The following is a 17,555-nucleotide window of genomic DNA, read 5'->3' as shown; positions in this document are numbered from 1 at the left end:
TTATAATAAAATTATTTATCCAAAAGTCATGCTCATATTTATTATGATATATATATGACTCACCATTTTCGCCTCCTGTACTTCCGCCATCATCTTCCCGACTTTTCTATAGACATCTTGGAATTCTCGCTCCTGCATTTTATTCTGCAAAAAAAAAAAAAAAGAAATTAATTGTAATTTATTTATTAATTAGAGAAGTAAAGTAGTGAATTTATAATTAATTTACGATGTATTCAAAAGACACAGCCGAATGTGTACGATGTTTGTCGACGATACAGTCGTTGCAACAAGACTCCTTGCAGTCGCTGCACCATTCTTTCAACCGATTTGGGGGATGTACTGGGCATGTTATTTGTAATGACTCTGTTTTTATTTTTGGTCCATCGATCATAACTTTTGTATGGCTTTGATTTATCTTATGTCGGTGTATCTGTGTAAATATTAAATATATCAATAATTATTAATATTTATGGTAAAAATTTGAATAAATTATAAAAGTAAATGAAATTAAAAAAAAAATAAATAGCTGAGATTTAAAATAAATAAATAAACAAACCTGAGTAAAACAATTGCAACAAAAAAATGCATTAAAACATCCCAAGCATTTAGACGAAGCGACGTCATTGCATTCATGACAACGATCTAGAGAAATAAAATAAGTAATTTAAGAAAATAAATAAATAAATGATATTGAAATTAGTCAACGTCTAATATTTTTCGAATTTTTTAACAACGATAAATTATAAAAAAAAAATATTTGAAAAAATGCACTTGTAGTCTTTTTAATTTTCTACATGTGCATTTTTGACTTTTTTTTTTTTCTTCAAATTTAATTGTTGAAAAAAAATTCGAAAACTTTTGTCTGGTAACTTCAGAGATGAGCGTAGCAGGCATCAGACGAATTTAAAATTATAAATAATTTTTAAAAACATATTTACAAAAAATGCACTTAAGAATTTTTAAATTTTTTAAATGCCCATTTTTTAAAAATTTTATTTTATTAATTATTTAGTCTACTTATCAATAATTTTAAATTTATGTCTGCTAGATATAAATAAAATAAAATTTTTTTCAAAGATAAAAAACACTAAACCTGGATTGCTGGCATCATTAACTTGAGCTTTGAATGATTTTTTAAATGAAAAATCTGGACTGTCTCTGTACTTGAACCCAACAGGTCTCGATTTGTTAACAGCCATCATTCCCATGACGTAGATGTTCAAAGGAAATTGTGGGCCATCACTAGGATCATCGCCAGCCTGCTTAGCGGAAAATTCATCCGAAGATTGACAAGAAGGACATGGTTTTTTTTCTCTCGAACAATGGGCGCATATTGTGTGCCCGCATCCCATCAAAACTGGACTCTGCGATCCTTTTATGGAATTCAAATCTAATTTTGTGAAATCGAACAAAGAAAAATAATTAGCATTAATTAAATACCCGGGATTTTTTGAATTCATGTTTTACAAATACAAAAAAAAATTAAAGGTCTGAGAGATGACGTCATAAATTTTTGATGGATTAAGAGAAAATAAACACTCGGATGTTTGTGTAAAAAATTTTCTAGGAAGTAGATGAGAGAAAATGTGTAATATGAACCAGACAAAGAAATACGTTACCTCGGACGAAAAAATTCGTGTTACAATGAATGCACTTTAAGTTTTTTAGTTTTACTTTAGGATGATTCAGTGGCTTTGGCAATAATTTATTTGGTGAACGAACACTCATTATTAGTCAATTTATTAATAATTTTTAGTTTTTACGGGTATCAGTTATAAGTTTAGTAAGATGTAGAACAAAAGATGTAATGCCGGTTACTGAACGTGTAAACATTCAACGATATACCGCGACACGACCAGACCTGCACTGAATATGATCCTCAGACGTTTTATTGCCGCCCGACCAATCCCGTGCCGCCTGTTTGAATCCGTGCGTCAGCGCCATCTGTGGCGGGAGAATTTACGCAAAAGGCGGGAAATTTGAATTATTTTTTTAATTTGTTATAAGTATAGATTTAATAACTTTTTTTTCTTAAAGAATTTATTTTTTAATTTGAGTTTTTTAAATTTTGATAACAAAAAAATTAAAAATTAATTTTTTATTAAATGTTGCCGCGAAATTTTTTTTTTTCGAATTTTATTTAATTTTCAGTTAAATCTCAATTTTTTATTAGTAATTATGATAATTAAATAGAAACAAAAAAAAAATGACTTGAAAAATTAATAATTGGATTTAAAATTTTGTAAAAATAAAAAATTGAAAAAATTTCAATTGCTCAGATTTACAAAAACAGTTATCTCTGACCTCACTTTTTAAAGTAGCCTTATATAGCAATAAATATTTTTAAAAATTAAAGTAATTATACTAAAAAAAATTTTAATTTAAATTAAGCGGCAATTTTAAAATTTGAAATCGTGAAAAAATAAATTCATGATCCCAAGGCGTGCCTGTGATAAAACCGACAAAAGCAAAGACTTAACCGATAAGTGAACTAAAGTAAAAAAAGAAAAAAAAAATACGTCAAAAGGGATTGGCGATGAAACTATGCGGCGGCGAGTGCCATCCAGGTCTAGGTGCGGCTGAGAATCCGTTATGAGTCCCAGCAAAATGCCGTTTCAACGGTAAGAAGACAGGAAATAAAAGTGCTTGAGGGAAAGAAAAGTTAGTACTGGCAATAGCATGCTAACTCGTATTATCGTTCATGGCATCCTCTCTCTATCTACCGGGCCAACTAAAGGAGGAGGGATATGTAGGATGTTAATAATAATAAGAATAAGAACAAAACCAGCAACTGACAGCTAAAAAGTACGCAACAACTCCAAGGACTCGAATCAACCAATCGCTCTTTTATTTCTATTACAGCCAAGGTTCTGCTCAAGGCCAATTTCTAACTGTGCCAATTAAATATTTTATTTAATTAAATTGTTGATAAAAAAAATTATCATTATTATTATTATTATTTATTTGAAAGTTATTTTTTTTGTTTGATTGTTTAAAGTTGATTCCGTAGAACAATTGGAAGTATGTTCAATGAAGTAAACTCTCGACACCAGAACCAGTACAAATCTGGAGCCATAGTCAGAGACAGAATCAGAGCCAGTTCCAGAGAGCTCTTATTCGTTTAAGTTGGACAAAGTTGATTTTCTCAAACTCTACACGACTCTTATCTGCTCTACCCTATCTCATTTCTCTTGATCTTACGAACGACATTCTTCAGCTTTGTTGCTTCACTTTTTATTCCATTTTATTAATCTTACCTCCTACCTCCCACCTCCCACCTCCCACCATTTTCCTCCCGATCCTTGTTCATACAAAAATACTTAGTCATAATCCCCCGCGTTTTTTACTTTTTTACCTCGCTTTCATGGTATATAGCGAGTACTCTCGGTTCAGAGCTCACTGCAACATCGATTTACCCATAAAAATTCTCAGACCCTGACTCTATCACTCGGCTATTACTTCCTGCCGCTGCTGCTGCCGGGTTCCTATCCTCGCTTCACGGATTTTCTGAGTGCAATCTCGTCGAACGACCCACGACGACGTAGATGATGGCTTGCTGGTGACTAGTTTGCTACTATAACTGACACACCAGCCCAGCCCATCCATCTCTATTATATTAAATAGTTTTGCTCAAGAAATTCATCAGTCATCAATAATTTTATCTATTGCTATATATTTTATTTTCCTCATCGATTGGATTTTAATATTAATACAAACATGGAATATTTTTTTATTTTTTCAAAAAATAATCTCGCAAATTCTAGTATTGAAAAAAAAAATTCACTGACGATTTATTTAAAAAATTTTTCAAATACCAAAGCTTTAGCTCAATTATTTAGTAATTTTCTGTAAAAATTTATTTATAAAAATTCAATGAGTTTAATGAACTTAAGATTCATTTCAAATGAATGCCAGGATTTTTGCTTTAATTGAAAAATAACAATTAATAATCAATAGTGTAAAATTTTTGATATTACGGCGAAAATATTGGTCGTATAAAAAAATTTTTCAAATAAAAGTTGTTCAAAATTTAATTTTATAAAAAAAATGTCTCTTATAATTTTTTCTTAAGACTACTAAAAAAGCCGTAATTCACAAATTAAAATTTTGATAATTATAAAACATTTGAATCATTCATTATGAATCTTAATTTTGAAATTACGGCGAAAATATTGGTCGTATAAAAAAATTTTTCAAATGAAAGTTGTTCAAAATTTAATTTAAAAAAAAAAATGTCTCTTATAATTTTGTCTTAGGACTAATAAGAAAGCCGTAATTTAAAAATTAAGATTTTGATAATTATCAAAAATTTGAATCATTCATTATGAATCTTAATTTTGGAATTGCGGTGAAAATATTGGTCATATAAAAAAATCTTAAGAAACATTTTTTTTAGAAAATTGAATTTCCTACAACTTTTGTTTAAAAACTTTTCTGATAAGACCAATATTTTCGCCGTAATATTGTTAATTTCGAAATCAAGGCAAAAATCTTCTACTGCATTATTAATGCAGTAAAAAATGTTCTTTACTTACATAAAAGCTTTAGTTTTCTCTCTAGACATATTAAATATATAGCTATGTTTATGTTAAATATATACGCAGCCTTTGGGGGTGCATACACGTAGACGTTATACACACCCTTGAGTTGACGGTAGCTCACTTGGGTTGGTTCTAAATTCAATTCTGTTGACCTAGATTAGGGGCTACGTGACAAGACGGCAAGTTGCCTCGTGGTTTCAAGAGCATCTTCCAAGGGACGACGTTGCTGATTATAATGTATAGATAATACATTATTCTACACAATTACACACTTTACAACCGAACAAGTTGTATCCCCTCAGTACAGCCCAAGATTAATACCAACAGAGTGCTGGAAAATCCATTAAATAAAATAAATAAAATATTACTAATTTAATAAATCAATAAATTATTGGCGTTTGTGTTTACGCAGTGGGGTAAAATAGTCAGGGGCGAATAACTGAGAGGGTGAGACTAAAAGTGGACAAAATGAGAACGCGCAAAGCCGTCGATTGAAATTTTCATTGGCTTTAGTGCGTCGACGATTATTTATTCACAAACTAACGAACGGTTGGTCGACGGTGGTGCGAAAAAAATTAAAATACCCGGGTATATATACATATATGTACTTGTCCGCATACAGAAAACTAAAATTTATGAATAAAAAATGTTGGTCAGCTTTAAAAAACCGACAAAAGAGACGATTTAATGTGGCCATTGTTGCTCTGTTTCTAACGCGAGAAAATCCTCTGAAAATTAATCTCTTTTCATTTTTTAAATATTTACTCGGACAAAAAATTGCTGCATAAAAAATAAAGTTAAAAAAATTTCCATTAAATTAATATAATTAAAAAAAAAAAATGTTAAAAATATAAAATTGAATTTTAAAATCCATTAAATGACTTTATGAATTGACTTAACGCTAAAAATCTAAAATTGAAGCGACATCAAAAAGTTTACGGTAATTTTAAAACCACACAGTACAATAACTTTATAAAAATATAAACTATAGGTGCAGAAAAAATCTAACAAAAGCAATATATACTTGCCACCAAATTAAAACCACGACAATTTCCATTTTTATCTGACCTACTGCATACTGGTGAGAAAATTTACAACATTTACCTTTTCTCCATTAAATTCATCACGCGCTTCTCTGTCATGTGTGTCGGGTGTGTGCTTGTGTGTGCAGCCGTACTCTGTCCTTTATTTTGCATTCTTGGTTACACGACGATCGATCCAGACCTAAAAAGCCCTAGGATGACCTACATGCATATTATTCTATCAAACGTCGACGTTTCAGCCTTCCAGGGTCGTAAAAATAATTTTCCAACCGGGATTTTTTTCCTCTATTTTATTAAATTATCAATCAGCCGACCAATCGATCAATCAGTTTTTAAAACACCAACAGTCAATTAAAAATGGATCATTCATTTCAAAGCTAAAAAAAAAACAAATGGTTACAATGATAAAGTAATAAATGAAGTTGTTAATACCCAACAAAATATAAACACCCCAAAAATATATAAAACAAAGCTCATGTGCTGGTTAACGCTCTATTTGCATTCACAGTTGGGCGAGAACAATTTATCTTGGTTGTAACCAGGGTAATAACGACAATTCAGCCTCATCTATCACCACTTGTAGCGCCACCCCTGGCCACCCACGCGCCTCTCTTGTTCCCTCTTGCCCCTTTCCTCAGCCACTTGCTGGTTCTCCCATTCTAGTGCTTACTCCCTCCCACACTGTAAAACTCTCCAACGCGACACGTGTATACATTCACCCCTCACTTTCTACCTTCATTCTATTTTCTGCACCTCCTCCACCCCTTTTTCTTTGCCTAGGAAATCTCTCCTCATCCAACAGCACTTTCTTCGCAAATCCTCCGGCAAATTACACCGACATATGTATAATCATTGTCGTCATCATCATCATGGCCGTCGTCATAAATTTTTTATCTCACTTTCTGATTCAATGTACAAACTTTCTCACTCTTTACCTCTTATTAAAGTTTTGCTTTTCTTTATAGACGCGCACACATACAATCAAGTCAAACCAACCCTCATTTTATTTCCCTGACTCCCTTTCGCGAGTAGTCGAGGGTTACTATCGAGGGTTAAGGAGACATATTGGGGTAGGTTTTGAACGAATCTACTCGAGTATCACGCGAGCCTATGGTAGGTCGCGGTGTCAATATTTTTCGAGACCTTTTTTCCAGACCACAGCTCGGGTTTTTATCTCCATGTTGTGGCAGGAAAATGTTCTCAGCTGGGAAATGATCCCAGTCTCAGCCTCAACCTCAACCTCAACCTCGACCCCAAACTCTTGGGACAAGTATTTTAGATATAGACCCGAATTCACCCAGCGACGACCTACATATTTCCCGGCCTAACTACCAGTCTCAGACAGAAAAGAGCTCACACGGAATAGAAACCTGACAGCTTCCTACCGTTCCAGACGACACGTCAGTTACTATATTATAAATTATGAATAACTGCGACGCAGACGGTGTTGAGGTAGGCACTTTGGCTACTAGACCTAACAGATAACCTAGACGAGTGTAGGGTTGACGTTTACTTAAACTATTTAAGCGACGAGACTTTAATTTAAGATTTTTTGTTTTAGCTCTGGTACAAAATTTTGTTAACTTCCGGTGACACGCAGACTCAGGTTAGTTCATTTTTCATAAAATTTATTTTTCAAAAACTGAAATTTTTATTCTTATCAAAAATATTATCAATGAAATTTCAAATAAAAAAAAAAAAATTAATTATTGTCAGACATTAATTAACTGAGGATATTTATTGATTCTCATCCTTATTAATATAAAAAAAAAATGTCCAAGCATTTCTTTACTTTGTAGGAACTTTATGAGAATAATTGAATACTTTCTTACAAGCAATATTAATAAAGACTTGGTCTTTTTAAATAAAATATTGTGTATCTATTATATTTATTTTATTTTTAAGTTGAACGAGTGTTAGTGATGCCAAGTACTGCAATTAAAAGTGCTTGGATGAACGACAAATAAATGAATGGTAAGTCTGTCTCGGAGTTTTTTCATCAGTTCGCCATTTCACTTTAATAATTGAATGCCTTTTTTTATTTTAATTTTATTTTTTTATTTTTTTATCTTTTCCATTATTTCCTTCGGCTTCGCTGTGCGACTGTTTAAATGTACAAGGATGGAAATGGAAAAATGCGGAAGCCACACTGTAAAAATGCTTCTTCTTTCCGGCTGAATATCGAACTCGGGTCACTTACTTTTTTTTACTTACTCGGTTTCTTATTTTAATTCTTTTTTTATTATTACTCGAGTAGGATGTTTGTGGAGTTTAAAGTACCAGGGCTTTAAAATGGGAAAGAAAACTGCTGTCGTTTATGCGACGCAACGCGCGGGGCATAAAATGGATGAGAAGAGATCGAACCTCATCCCCTTTTGGACCCGGGACCAGAGACTCTGTTACGTCCTGATACCCGACCTACTCTCTTAAAAATATATATATATATGTAGCTAATATAGTTAGTAAAGAGAGTGGCCGTGTTGAAATCTATGAGGAATAAAAGAATTTAAAAGATAAAATAAAACAGTCTGTGGTAAAAGAAGAAGCTGAGGGTTGAAAAAAGTCGATGTCCGGAGACATTTTGAGGAAATTAACGACTCGCGGATTTTCTTTTGATCGTCAATTTTTATTACCCAGTCTTTTTCTATTCTGTCATTTTTATGTCTATTACATTTTTTATCAGTCAGTTGGAAATTCGTCAATAAAAAATTTGCTGATAAAAAATTTTATTTTCAAAATTTTTTTTCATAAATTATCGCGACAGTAAAAATTTTAAAATGCTCATAATTTCGAACTGAACAAACATAAAAAAAATCCCTAAAACGAAGGTACTAAAAGTTTTTTTTTTAAATTCGCCATTTATTTGTTTATAAACGATAAAAAATAATAAATCAAAAAAAAGCAATAGAATGAATAAATGTATGAGTATTAAAAAATAAAATATTTAAAAATAGGTTTCGTGCGGTTAAAGCTAAGCGTTAAAATGAGTGCGAAGCGACGCTCGATGGACTCCTCTACGGTTCAGCAATAAAAAAAAAAATATATATATATATATAAATATATAGACCCACAAAGTGATAAAATGGGATGCACAAAAATTTAATGTTTTATGTATATATTTGAATACTTGCCGGATTGAATGTAAAAGTAAAGAGAGCTGCGCACTGGTAAATTAAATACCCGCGTAAAAATACATATATGTTTATGTATATGTGTATATTTTAAACAAGAGAAAATTAAAATGCGCGTACGTGATTCGTTAAAGGACCACGGGGTAGTCATATCGTACGATTGAATGGACATAACAAAATTTTCCATCTATATAGGTGTGCACAGTGCACTTTGTATATCGAGGAGTATAGGATGCATTGTAGAATGTGTTGAAACATACAAAACCATGACGAGCTCTATATAGCAGACCAGTGGCATTCCAGAGCATATATTTGAACATGCCGAGCCAAGCAATCAGTCAAATGTTTGCGGGCCCTTTTCCAAATTCATTAACGCACTGCGCTTTACCTTCTCTTCAATTCCTTTATTTCATTCCCTCTTTATATTCCTTTTACGCCTACGCACATGTTTTAAAACCACTGCGGATAGCTTTCTAATACCCATCACGCGTGTAGCGGTAAAATTCCATATGAATTTTAACTGACAACTCAATTCGCTAATTAATAATTTTCCATTTTCGACAGTTCATTTCCACTATTCACTCATCATTATTACTAATTATTCTATTATATTACATTAGTCAAATTGCCTCATTGTTATTGATCATTTTTCGTTTCTCTGAAAAAGACAAAAGCGTGAAAAAAATTTTTTTACATGCCAGGGAAAAAATAAATTAAATTGAATTTTTTAAATTTGGGAATAACTACACACAATATTACCATTTTTTGGTAGTTTTTACGTACTCTAGCCGGGAAAATTCAATAATAAATTCTGGAGAAGAACCGTGTGACCATTTTCACCCACAGTAGTTCATAATTTTGCCCTTTTTCGAAAAAATTACACACGATGTTGAGATTTTTTGATAATTTTTACGTATTCTTGCAGGAAAAAGTCATATAAATTCCGGAGGATGAAGAAAAATTTTGCATTTGATGGGTGGAAGTGTTCATATATTATGGGACAATAAAATCCCGGATAAGTAAAGCCGTGGTACGTAAGACGATTCTATGACAGCAGGACCAAGGGCGAACGTGAGAGATTTTTGTTTAGTTTGTAAACGAGATTGGTATTTATGGAAAAGAGACATTTTGTGTGTACTGACAGTGTGAAGTACATGAACAGAGGGATGGAGAGTAAATTCATGTTGGCTTTTGCTCAATTCTACGAGGAGATAACTCAGCCACTTAGGAAAAACCTCGTTGGAAAATGCATTCTGAATAAGTCAGTTTTCTACCTCACACTTCTGTGCTTCCTAGACCACCTCCGCCTTCTTACTTACTTTTTATTCATCTACATAGATATATATTTTAGTATAGACTAGCTAGCTAGCTACTTACTCCTTATACTCCTTTAGCATGTCGGCCTTTGCACGGAAATTTTTATCGAGGCCAAAGCTGCTGCCACGAACGACACTAATGCTTCATGTAAATGTCTGCCTAGACATTTTTCGGCAGACTTTTATCGTCAGACTCATAACTTAACGTCATATTTACTCTCAAATAAATTTATTTATTTATATATTTTTTTATTTTTAATCTACTTTTTTATTTTCTAGATAATTATCACCAGAAGTGGACAGTTACTGGCTGAATTTATTTACCAAGTATTAAATTCAAAAATATTTCAAATTTTGAATCCTTATTTTCTATGAAAATTTAAATTATTCTCTCAAAAATATATTAAGGTAATAAAAAAAAATTAATAGCAACTTATAATCAATATTATTGACAACTTTGTCAAGAAGGAAAAAAATTAATACCCGGTAATAAACAAAATCAAGGAGACTCGAAAAAAAAAAAAAAAAAAAAAAAAAAAAAAAAAAAAACATTATAAAATACTAAAGTCAAGAGGATCATATAATAGTATTGTCAAAACTTTTAAGAAGATTTTCTTCTTCTCTTAACACAGAGATTGTTATAAAAACTATCAATACAAGAGTAACAATCTACTGAGTAAATAAAACAATAATAAACAAAATAAAATATCAAATTGATGTGTAAACATCAATATATATGTATTTTAGTTTGTTGCAAACGGCGAGTATACTTTTATCGTATTGACAATAGTGTTTTATTGTTTTTTTCTTATTTATCTGAAACTTGAACATGACATCCTCAAAAACAATATAAATATACATATACAGTTAACCCTCGTTTTAAGACTATTAGTTTATTCGCACAGATAAGATGTGAGATGCAAAAAAGACAACAAATAGTCTGATAATTTCCATCCGACTCGGAGTTTTATTAATCAAAAGACAAAAAAAAGTCTGATAACGAGATTTGGCTGTGAACATATATATGAATATGCATGTATGCATATATATAAATGATTTTCGCGCGTTAAATTTAACACTGAGCCGCAAAACTCTTGGTATGAATAACATTCGGAGTTGAGTACTAGTATTAGTGCCGCTATTGGTATAGTTTCTGCTGAGAGTGAGCTCAATACTGAAGTGAGATAGTTAAATGTATTCGAGGAATTTGACTGATACCACTATTAAATGATAGACAGAGATGTTGTGGTGGCATATATATGAGGAAACGGATACAAGGATATACAAGGGATGGAGAAACTCAGTAGGTCTACTTGGTGGTTTGATGCGTCGATGGAATCGTCCGATACAATACCAATGCCTGAGAGACGAGCTTGCGTGCTTCCAATATGCTACATATATATGTGTATACAACAATATATATGTGTTTGTTGTATAAATGCTGTTCTCTGGCAAAAGGTAAACCTATTTCCTCTCTGAATCTCTGTCCTTTTGAGACTTTATCGCAACGAGAGAAAAACACGGCTTTTCTTTACAAAATCGCTGTTTACTCAACTGACAATTGCTTGCATTTTATACATCTTTATATATATATTTTTTTTTATTTTCCTAAACTAAAAAATAAAAATCTTGATACTCTTCTTTTAGGATGATAATAATTACTTTTTAATTTTATCAAAATTAGGTACTAAATCAAAGCTTACTGTCAAAGTACTCCGAAATTCTTTGAACATCGGATAAAATGGGAAACTATGAACCGGAAAAAAATTTCATTCTATTACTTAATTAAAAAATTTTTCAGCCGGGTAAAAATTTCACCAACGAATTCCCATTTAAGTGATTGACAAAAATTCCAAATCTCGCCAACGCGGATGTTTATTTTATCTATACAATTATTCCGAATTTGATACAATGATGAAATGATAAAGCAATAGATGCATATATATAATTTTCACATACGACCTTGTGTCATTGATAATATGAATGCATATAATAACAAAGCAAGTAGTTTGCGAATAGTAATTCAAACCAACGAGCAATGTCGCAGTATACGTTGACAATATACCTAACACAATTTACAGCCCAGCCCTTGACGGTGTGTTCATCCCACATATATATGAAGATATACCTTGAGCCGATAGAATATGCATGCTTTCTATTCCATGTATTCGAAAAGCTCGCGCGAGTAAATTTCTCCAGGTTCAATAGATTGACGCATTACTCAACGAGAATCTTACCAATATCTGAACAGATTTATCTTTTCACCAAGTAAGTACATTTGTATTTACCATACAATATTCGATCTTAACTCGGGTGAATTTGAAAAAATAAATCGTCAATCCATAACTGAAATTCACTATTTATTTTTTTATTATTAAATTCAAGAATTTATATTACATTTTTACAGATTTTATTTCCAATATTCTAAGAGCAAACTTGGCTGTACCTTTTAACCGGCTAAAAATTTATAGAATTTAATAATAAATTTTTTTTAAAAAAATAGTTAAATTTATTTGTCAACATTATTCTCTTTGAATTTTATCGGCTTCTTTTATAAATCCTCAAAGCCGATTAAAACAAAAATAAATATAAATAACTAAAGTACCTGAGATGTATAAGTCGTAAGAAAAATTTTTCTATAAGCTACAATCAATAAGTACCCGAGTTTATATCAGCGAATAAACTTTTAAGACATTTAATTTTAAAATAAATAATGATAATGTGATTTAGCGGCTACGCTGGAGTTACATCTTATAAATTTATATCAGCATAATTACCTAAGTATTATTATTTAATAAAAGTAACAGTAAATAATTACCATTAGGTTTGTCCACGTGCCGTTGTTGGATCTAACGTGGGTTTCTGGGGGATGTATACAAGTAGAACGCGCCCCGTTGCACAACGTGGGGTATTGCGACGAATCGGCAGGTCCTGGTGTAGAATGCACCAACATCAACACCACAACCTGGTTGGAGCAACACCGCCTCCGGAAAAACGCGTAGGTGGTGGTGATGATGATGGTACTGGTACAGGTACTGGTACAGGGTAAATTCTGTTGGTGGTGGTGGTGATCCTGGTAGTGGTGGTGGTGGTGGTCTCCTCTGGGTTGATAGAGGTGGAAGTTCTGGTGATGATAGTGGGGCCAGCACGAGGATACCGGGAACCACAGAGGCAAGGCAAGGGTGTGGAACGCACTCTCTGGTACTGATGCCAGCTTTCATGCTTTTCCAACTGGTTTTGCATCGTCGTTTCAGTTGTACACTCAGTAAACTCATCTCTCTCTCACCCTCAGTCTCTGGATGGTTGCTGCTGAGGGAGAGCTTTCAGCAGAGAAGTAGGGAGTAGTCGGTTGGTGGAGTTGTTGTTGGTGGTAGTGCATAAAATGGGATTCAAGGCAACCAAGAGGGCGCTATTGTCCGACGGAGGACGGTGCATAACGGTACCGAGGGTGACGTCGAAGAGGGCGCCGCCGCAAGGGGTTAAAGCTTCGGTGGAGGTGGTCGACATAAAATCTCGCGCACATGGCTCATCCACTCATTGGGGAGGATGTACTCGCACAGTGTACTTCTAAGTAATAATATTCTCGTTATCAGTATCACTACCAGTACCACTACAACTACCACTACAACTACAACTACAACAACCACTACGACTGTCTAGTACTGCTGAGACTAAACCACCCCGTTGCTATCCTTCCTCAGTCGCGGCCCGCGAATCAACGCGATACGTTATAACGCGCGCGTTTCAGTGTTTTCAAATTTATTAGTACTATTATTTTTTTTTTTTTTGTTGAAAAAAATATTTTATTTTATTTCGTTCTTCACTATTTTATTATGTACAATTTTGAGTGATCGGTGGACTTGAACTTTCAGAACTTGATATTTCTGGGTGACAGTTTTTTTTTTGTTTTTAAATCAAGAACTTGTCAAGATTTAACCAACGAACTTGCTGAAGACTACCAAACCTGGTCATCAGAGACTTCAAGGCCCACTCTTCGGGCCACCGAGATTTTCATGTTCACTAATTTTTATAAATCAGGTAACAATGCGTGACCAATGCATGAGGTTCAGCGTGTTGGTTTTTTTTAAATAATTCATTCATTTTTTTTTTTTTTTATTTGTTAAGAAATTTTCTGCAACTTGAAGATTGTGCGGTTTAGAAAATATATTTTAAAAATTTTAATTTGCTGTAAAATTCAAATTCAAATTTAAACGAGAGATTCATTGAAAAGTGACGGGAAATAGTCTGGCCACCGGTTCTTTGTATTTTTCGCGCTGAAAGCTCGTCACTTGTATCGATAATGTCAGAAAGTTTGCTTCGATACTTTAGCCATTCATTTTTTAGTATTACGAAGCTTTTGCACTTGTATTTCCAGTCAATAACTTGACAGATAAAAATATGAAATAATAATAGAGAAAAGTCGAGATATAAACGTTAAAAAAAAAATGATTTAAAAATAAAAAACGTCAACTGAAGATCAACTTGAAGACAACCTGAAGATTAAGCCAACATTAAATGTCAGAAATTTATCAGCAATAAACCGGAAGTAATTTAATATCGATTGTCGGTGGATGCGCAGCTTTCCCACTGCACCGAAAAATCAACGGTCAAGGTTGAATACTCGCGCCCTATATTGTGCAGAAACCAAAACTGTCAAACTCGGTAGCTTAAAAGAATTTATATATATTTTCTCTCTTATATTTATTCAACGACTTGACCTATTTTTGAATCGAGCAAAAAATAAACCAGAAATTAAATAAAATTATATATGTATTTTTTGTGCATTAAATCCATTTCCAATTAAAATAAATCCAACATTCGCCATAGCAATTAAAAGCTCAAACTAAAAATCCTCACAATTTATAATCCCTTTGAAAGTTTTTATAAAATCAATTCACCCTTTTTATCTCCAGTTATTTTTATTTTTATCCCCGACAATATCAAAGACAACAAAGTGACTAAAATAGCAATACCACGGTTAATTGACTCAGTGCTTTGAACTGACCAATTGACTATTTTTTACATAATTTTTATATAAACTCCAAAAGCAAAAAAAGCTCGAATTACCTGACAAAAATAAATATCAAATAAAATTAACGATCAATAAAAAAAAAAAAAAATAAATAAAACCAGTTCAATTATACCGGATGATCAAAAGCTCTCGTATAAAACCCTACTCGATGTACATATTTGCACATATTTGTATCCATAAACATAATGCGCCACATATGTGCATATATATTGAGTATTGGACGGTGGTGCTAGAGACTAAAATTAATTTTGTCGAGAACAAACCGATGATGTTCACTAATTATCATTTGTTAATGTTCACCCAAACGGGAGCTTTAGGTCTCTGTGCAGTGAACCGATTGTATCTGTTAATCCTCACATTAAATCTCTCCCTCACTCTTTCTCTCATTCTCACCCTCAGCTTCTATTCCACCGAAACTCTCAACACACTCTCAATATCTCTTTATCCCTTTCCATCTCCACACCTCTTTAAACTCCATGGCCCCACATTCCCCACCAACTACTTACACATATCATATCACAAACTCTAGTATTAAACACTCCAGGCATTATACCTCGGAAAATTTCATCAAATCACGTTTAATTGCTAACGATCATATATCAACATTTATGTTCAGTTGCTTCAACTTTATTACATTCAATTCATATTTTAATTCAAATCAATGTCTATATACTTTCATACATACATACATACATATATAATACTCTTCTATATAATAATAAATTTAAAATTACATATATATCTGTATAACAAAAACGTATTCATCTATTCTGATTCAGCCTTCTCGTCACTCCAATTTTATTATCACTATAATACTTTTTCAAAAAACCCTTTATTGTTTTATCACCTCATTCTATTTCCTGTCATATATCATCTTTGATCAGAGTATCATATATACATATATATTTATATGGAATAATAATTCATCGGTTATTAAATTCATCGTCGCATTGATGTATGCCTCGTCGGATTTATAAATAGTTATTGACCGGCGCGGTTTTATCAATGCTTTTGTCATATATATATATATATATGTCTGTATAATGTGTCAACATTTATTTGCTTATAGTTATGAGCATCATTCAATTGTTATTATTTTATTTAGAATTAAAGCTTGGCGATGAACATAAAATTTGAAACAATTAACGTCTGTTAATAATTATATTAATGTTTTACGCGAATTAATTAATCCTGTCGTCGGGATTATAACATTAACGAGCAATCACTTACGCAGGATTTATATACATGTATATTGGCGCTTATATTCATTTATAAGCTTTATTGTTATCAGTTATCGCGCTTTTTTATCTATACTTTGGATCTGGTTTGTTGTTTACTTTATTAATTTTTAATTTATTTCAATTTTGTAGAGGAGAGAAAATATGAGATAATTTTTTAATTAATTATTTAATTATAGTTACTTTTTAATTTAGTATAGATTTATGTTATTATGAGAAAGGTTTATTTTTAAATCTAGAGCTTTATTAAAAATCGAGTATCGAACAATGGTCGATAATATGTAAAGAATGCCATTGAACTAAATGCTATTAACTTATAAAATTAATCGATCAGAAATTCTGTTGTCGCTTTTTTTTTTTTTTTATTTAGTCATTTTTTATTTATGTAAAAATGTCGAGAAATTTTTGTCTAATTACTAGACAGAAAAAAAGAATTTTGAAGCACAAGAAATATTTTTTATTTTGAATTTAAAACAAAAATTTCTCGCGCCAAGAAATATTTTTTATTTGAATGTCTTTAATTTTTTTTTTTTTTGTTAAAATTTTTATAATATTAGTGATGATTCTGAAATTAAAAGACAATTAACAATTTTCGGATTTTTTTTTTCAACAAAACAATGACAAAAAAAAAAAAACTAAAAATATGCACATGTAGGAAATTTAAAAAACTATATGTGCAATTTTTTCAAATATTTTTTTTTTTATAATTTATTGTTTAAAAAAAAGTCCAAAAGTTATTAGACCTCGGCTAACTTCAGTATCACTCATATTTAAAAGACAAAAATTCAAAATAAAAAAAAAATTTTATTAGAAATATTTAAAATCTTAATTTAAATTTAAATTCAATCAAATTACTTATTTTAAAAATTTCAAATGCTCTAATTAAATAAAAATATCTCACTAAAAGTAACAAAATAAATTACATTTAATTGTAATCCGTAAACTTAAAAAAAAAATATTTATTACCAAGTGTCAAAAATGGGCGACACGTCAGACTTGAAGCCTCCATGAAGATAAAAAAAAAAACAATAAAATATGAATAAAAAGGCTCTTGGAACATGAGTACTTGAAGCACAATAACAGACAGTTGTAAAAATCGATAGTGTTGTGACCCGACACGTGGGAAGTTTGAATCTCCCGCGCAGCAATCGGCGAATCCCTCGCTCCGGTAGTATCCGACAAGTTAAGTAGGGCCACCACAGAAAACCTACACCACGAAATGTATTTTCCTGAGAGACGGTATATAGATATACA

General features: G+C 31.8%; 1 protein-coding gene across 1 annotated transcript in view; it reads right to left on the bottom strand.

Moving 5' to 3' along the window:
• The window catches only part of LOC103570795 (RING finger protein 17), an 87,774-nt gene extending 85,880 nt beyond the window's left edge, over positions 1 to 1,894 (bottom strand). The window contains exons 1-5 of the mRNA XM_008548660.3: positions 1,620 to 1,894; positions 1,094 to 1,390; positions 557 to 642; positions 227 to 430; positions 64 to 144 (exon numbers count right to left, since the gene is read on the bottom strand). Coding sequence (XP_008546882.1) covers positions 64 to 144; positions 227 to 430; positions 557 to 642; positions 1,094 to 1,390; positions 1,620 to 1,728 — 777 coding nt within the window. The 5' untranslated portion in view covers positions 1,729 to 1,894. The remainder of the gene's footprint in view (positions 1 to 63; positions 145 to 226; positions 431 to 556; positions 643 to 1,093; positions 1,391 to 1,619) is intronic.
• Between the last annotated feature and the right edge of the window lie 15,661 nt (positions 1,895 to 17,555).

This window comes from Microplitis demolitor, chromosome 5 (assembly GCF_026212275.2).
Source record: "Microplitis demolitor isolate Queensland-Clemson2020A chromosome 5, iyMicDemo2.1a, whole genome shotgun sequence".
Lineage (NCBI taxonomy): Eukaryota > Metazoa > Arthropoda > Insecta > Hymenoptera > Braconidae > Microplitis > Microplitis demolitor.
The sequence above is the reverse complement of the archived record's forward strand: the minus strand, read 5'-3'. Positions and strand labels throughout refer to the sequence as shown.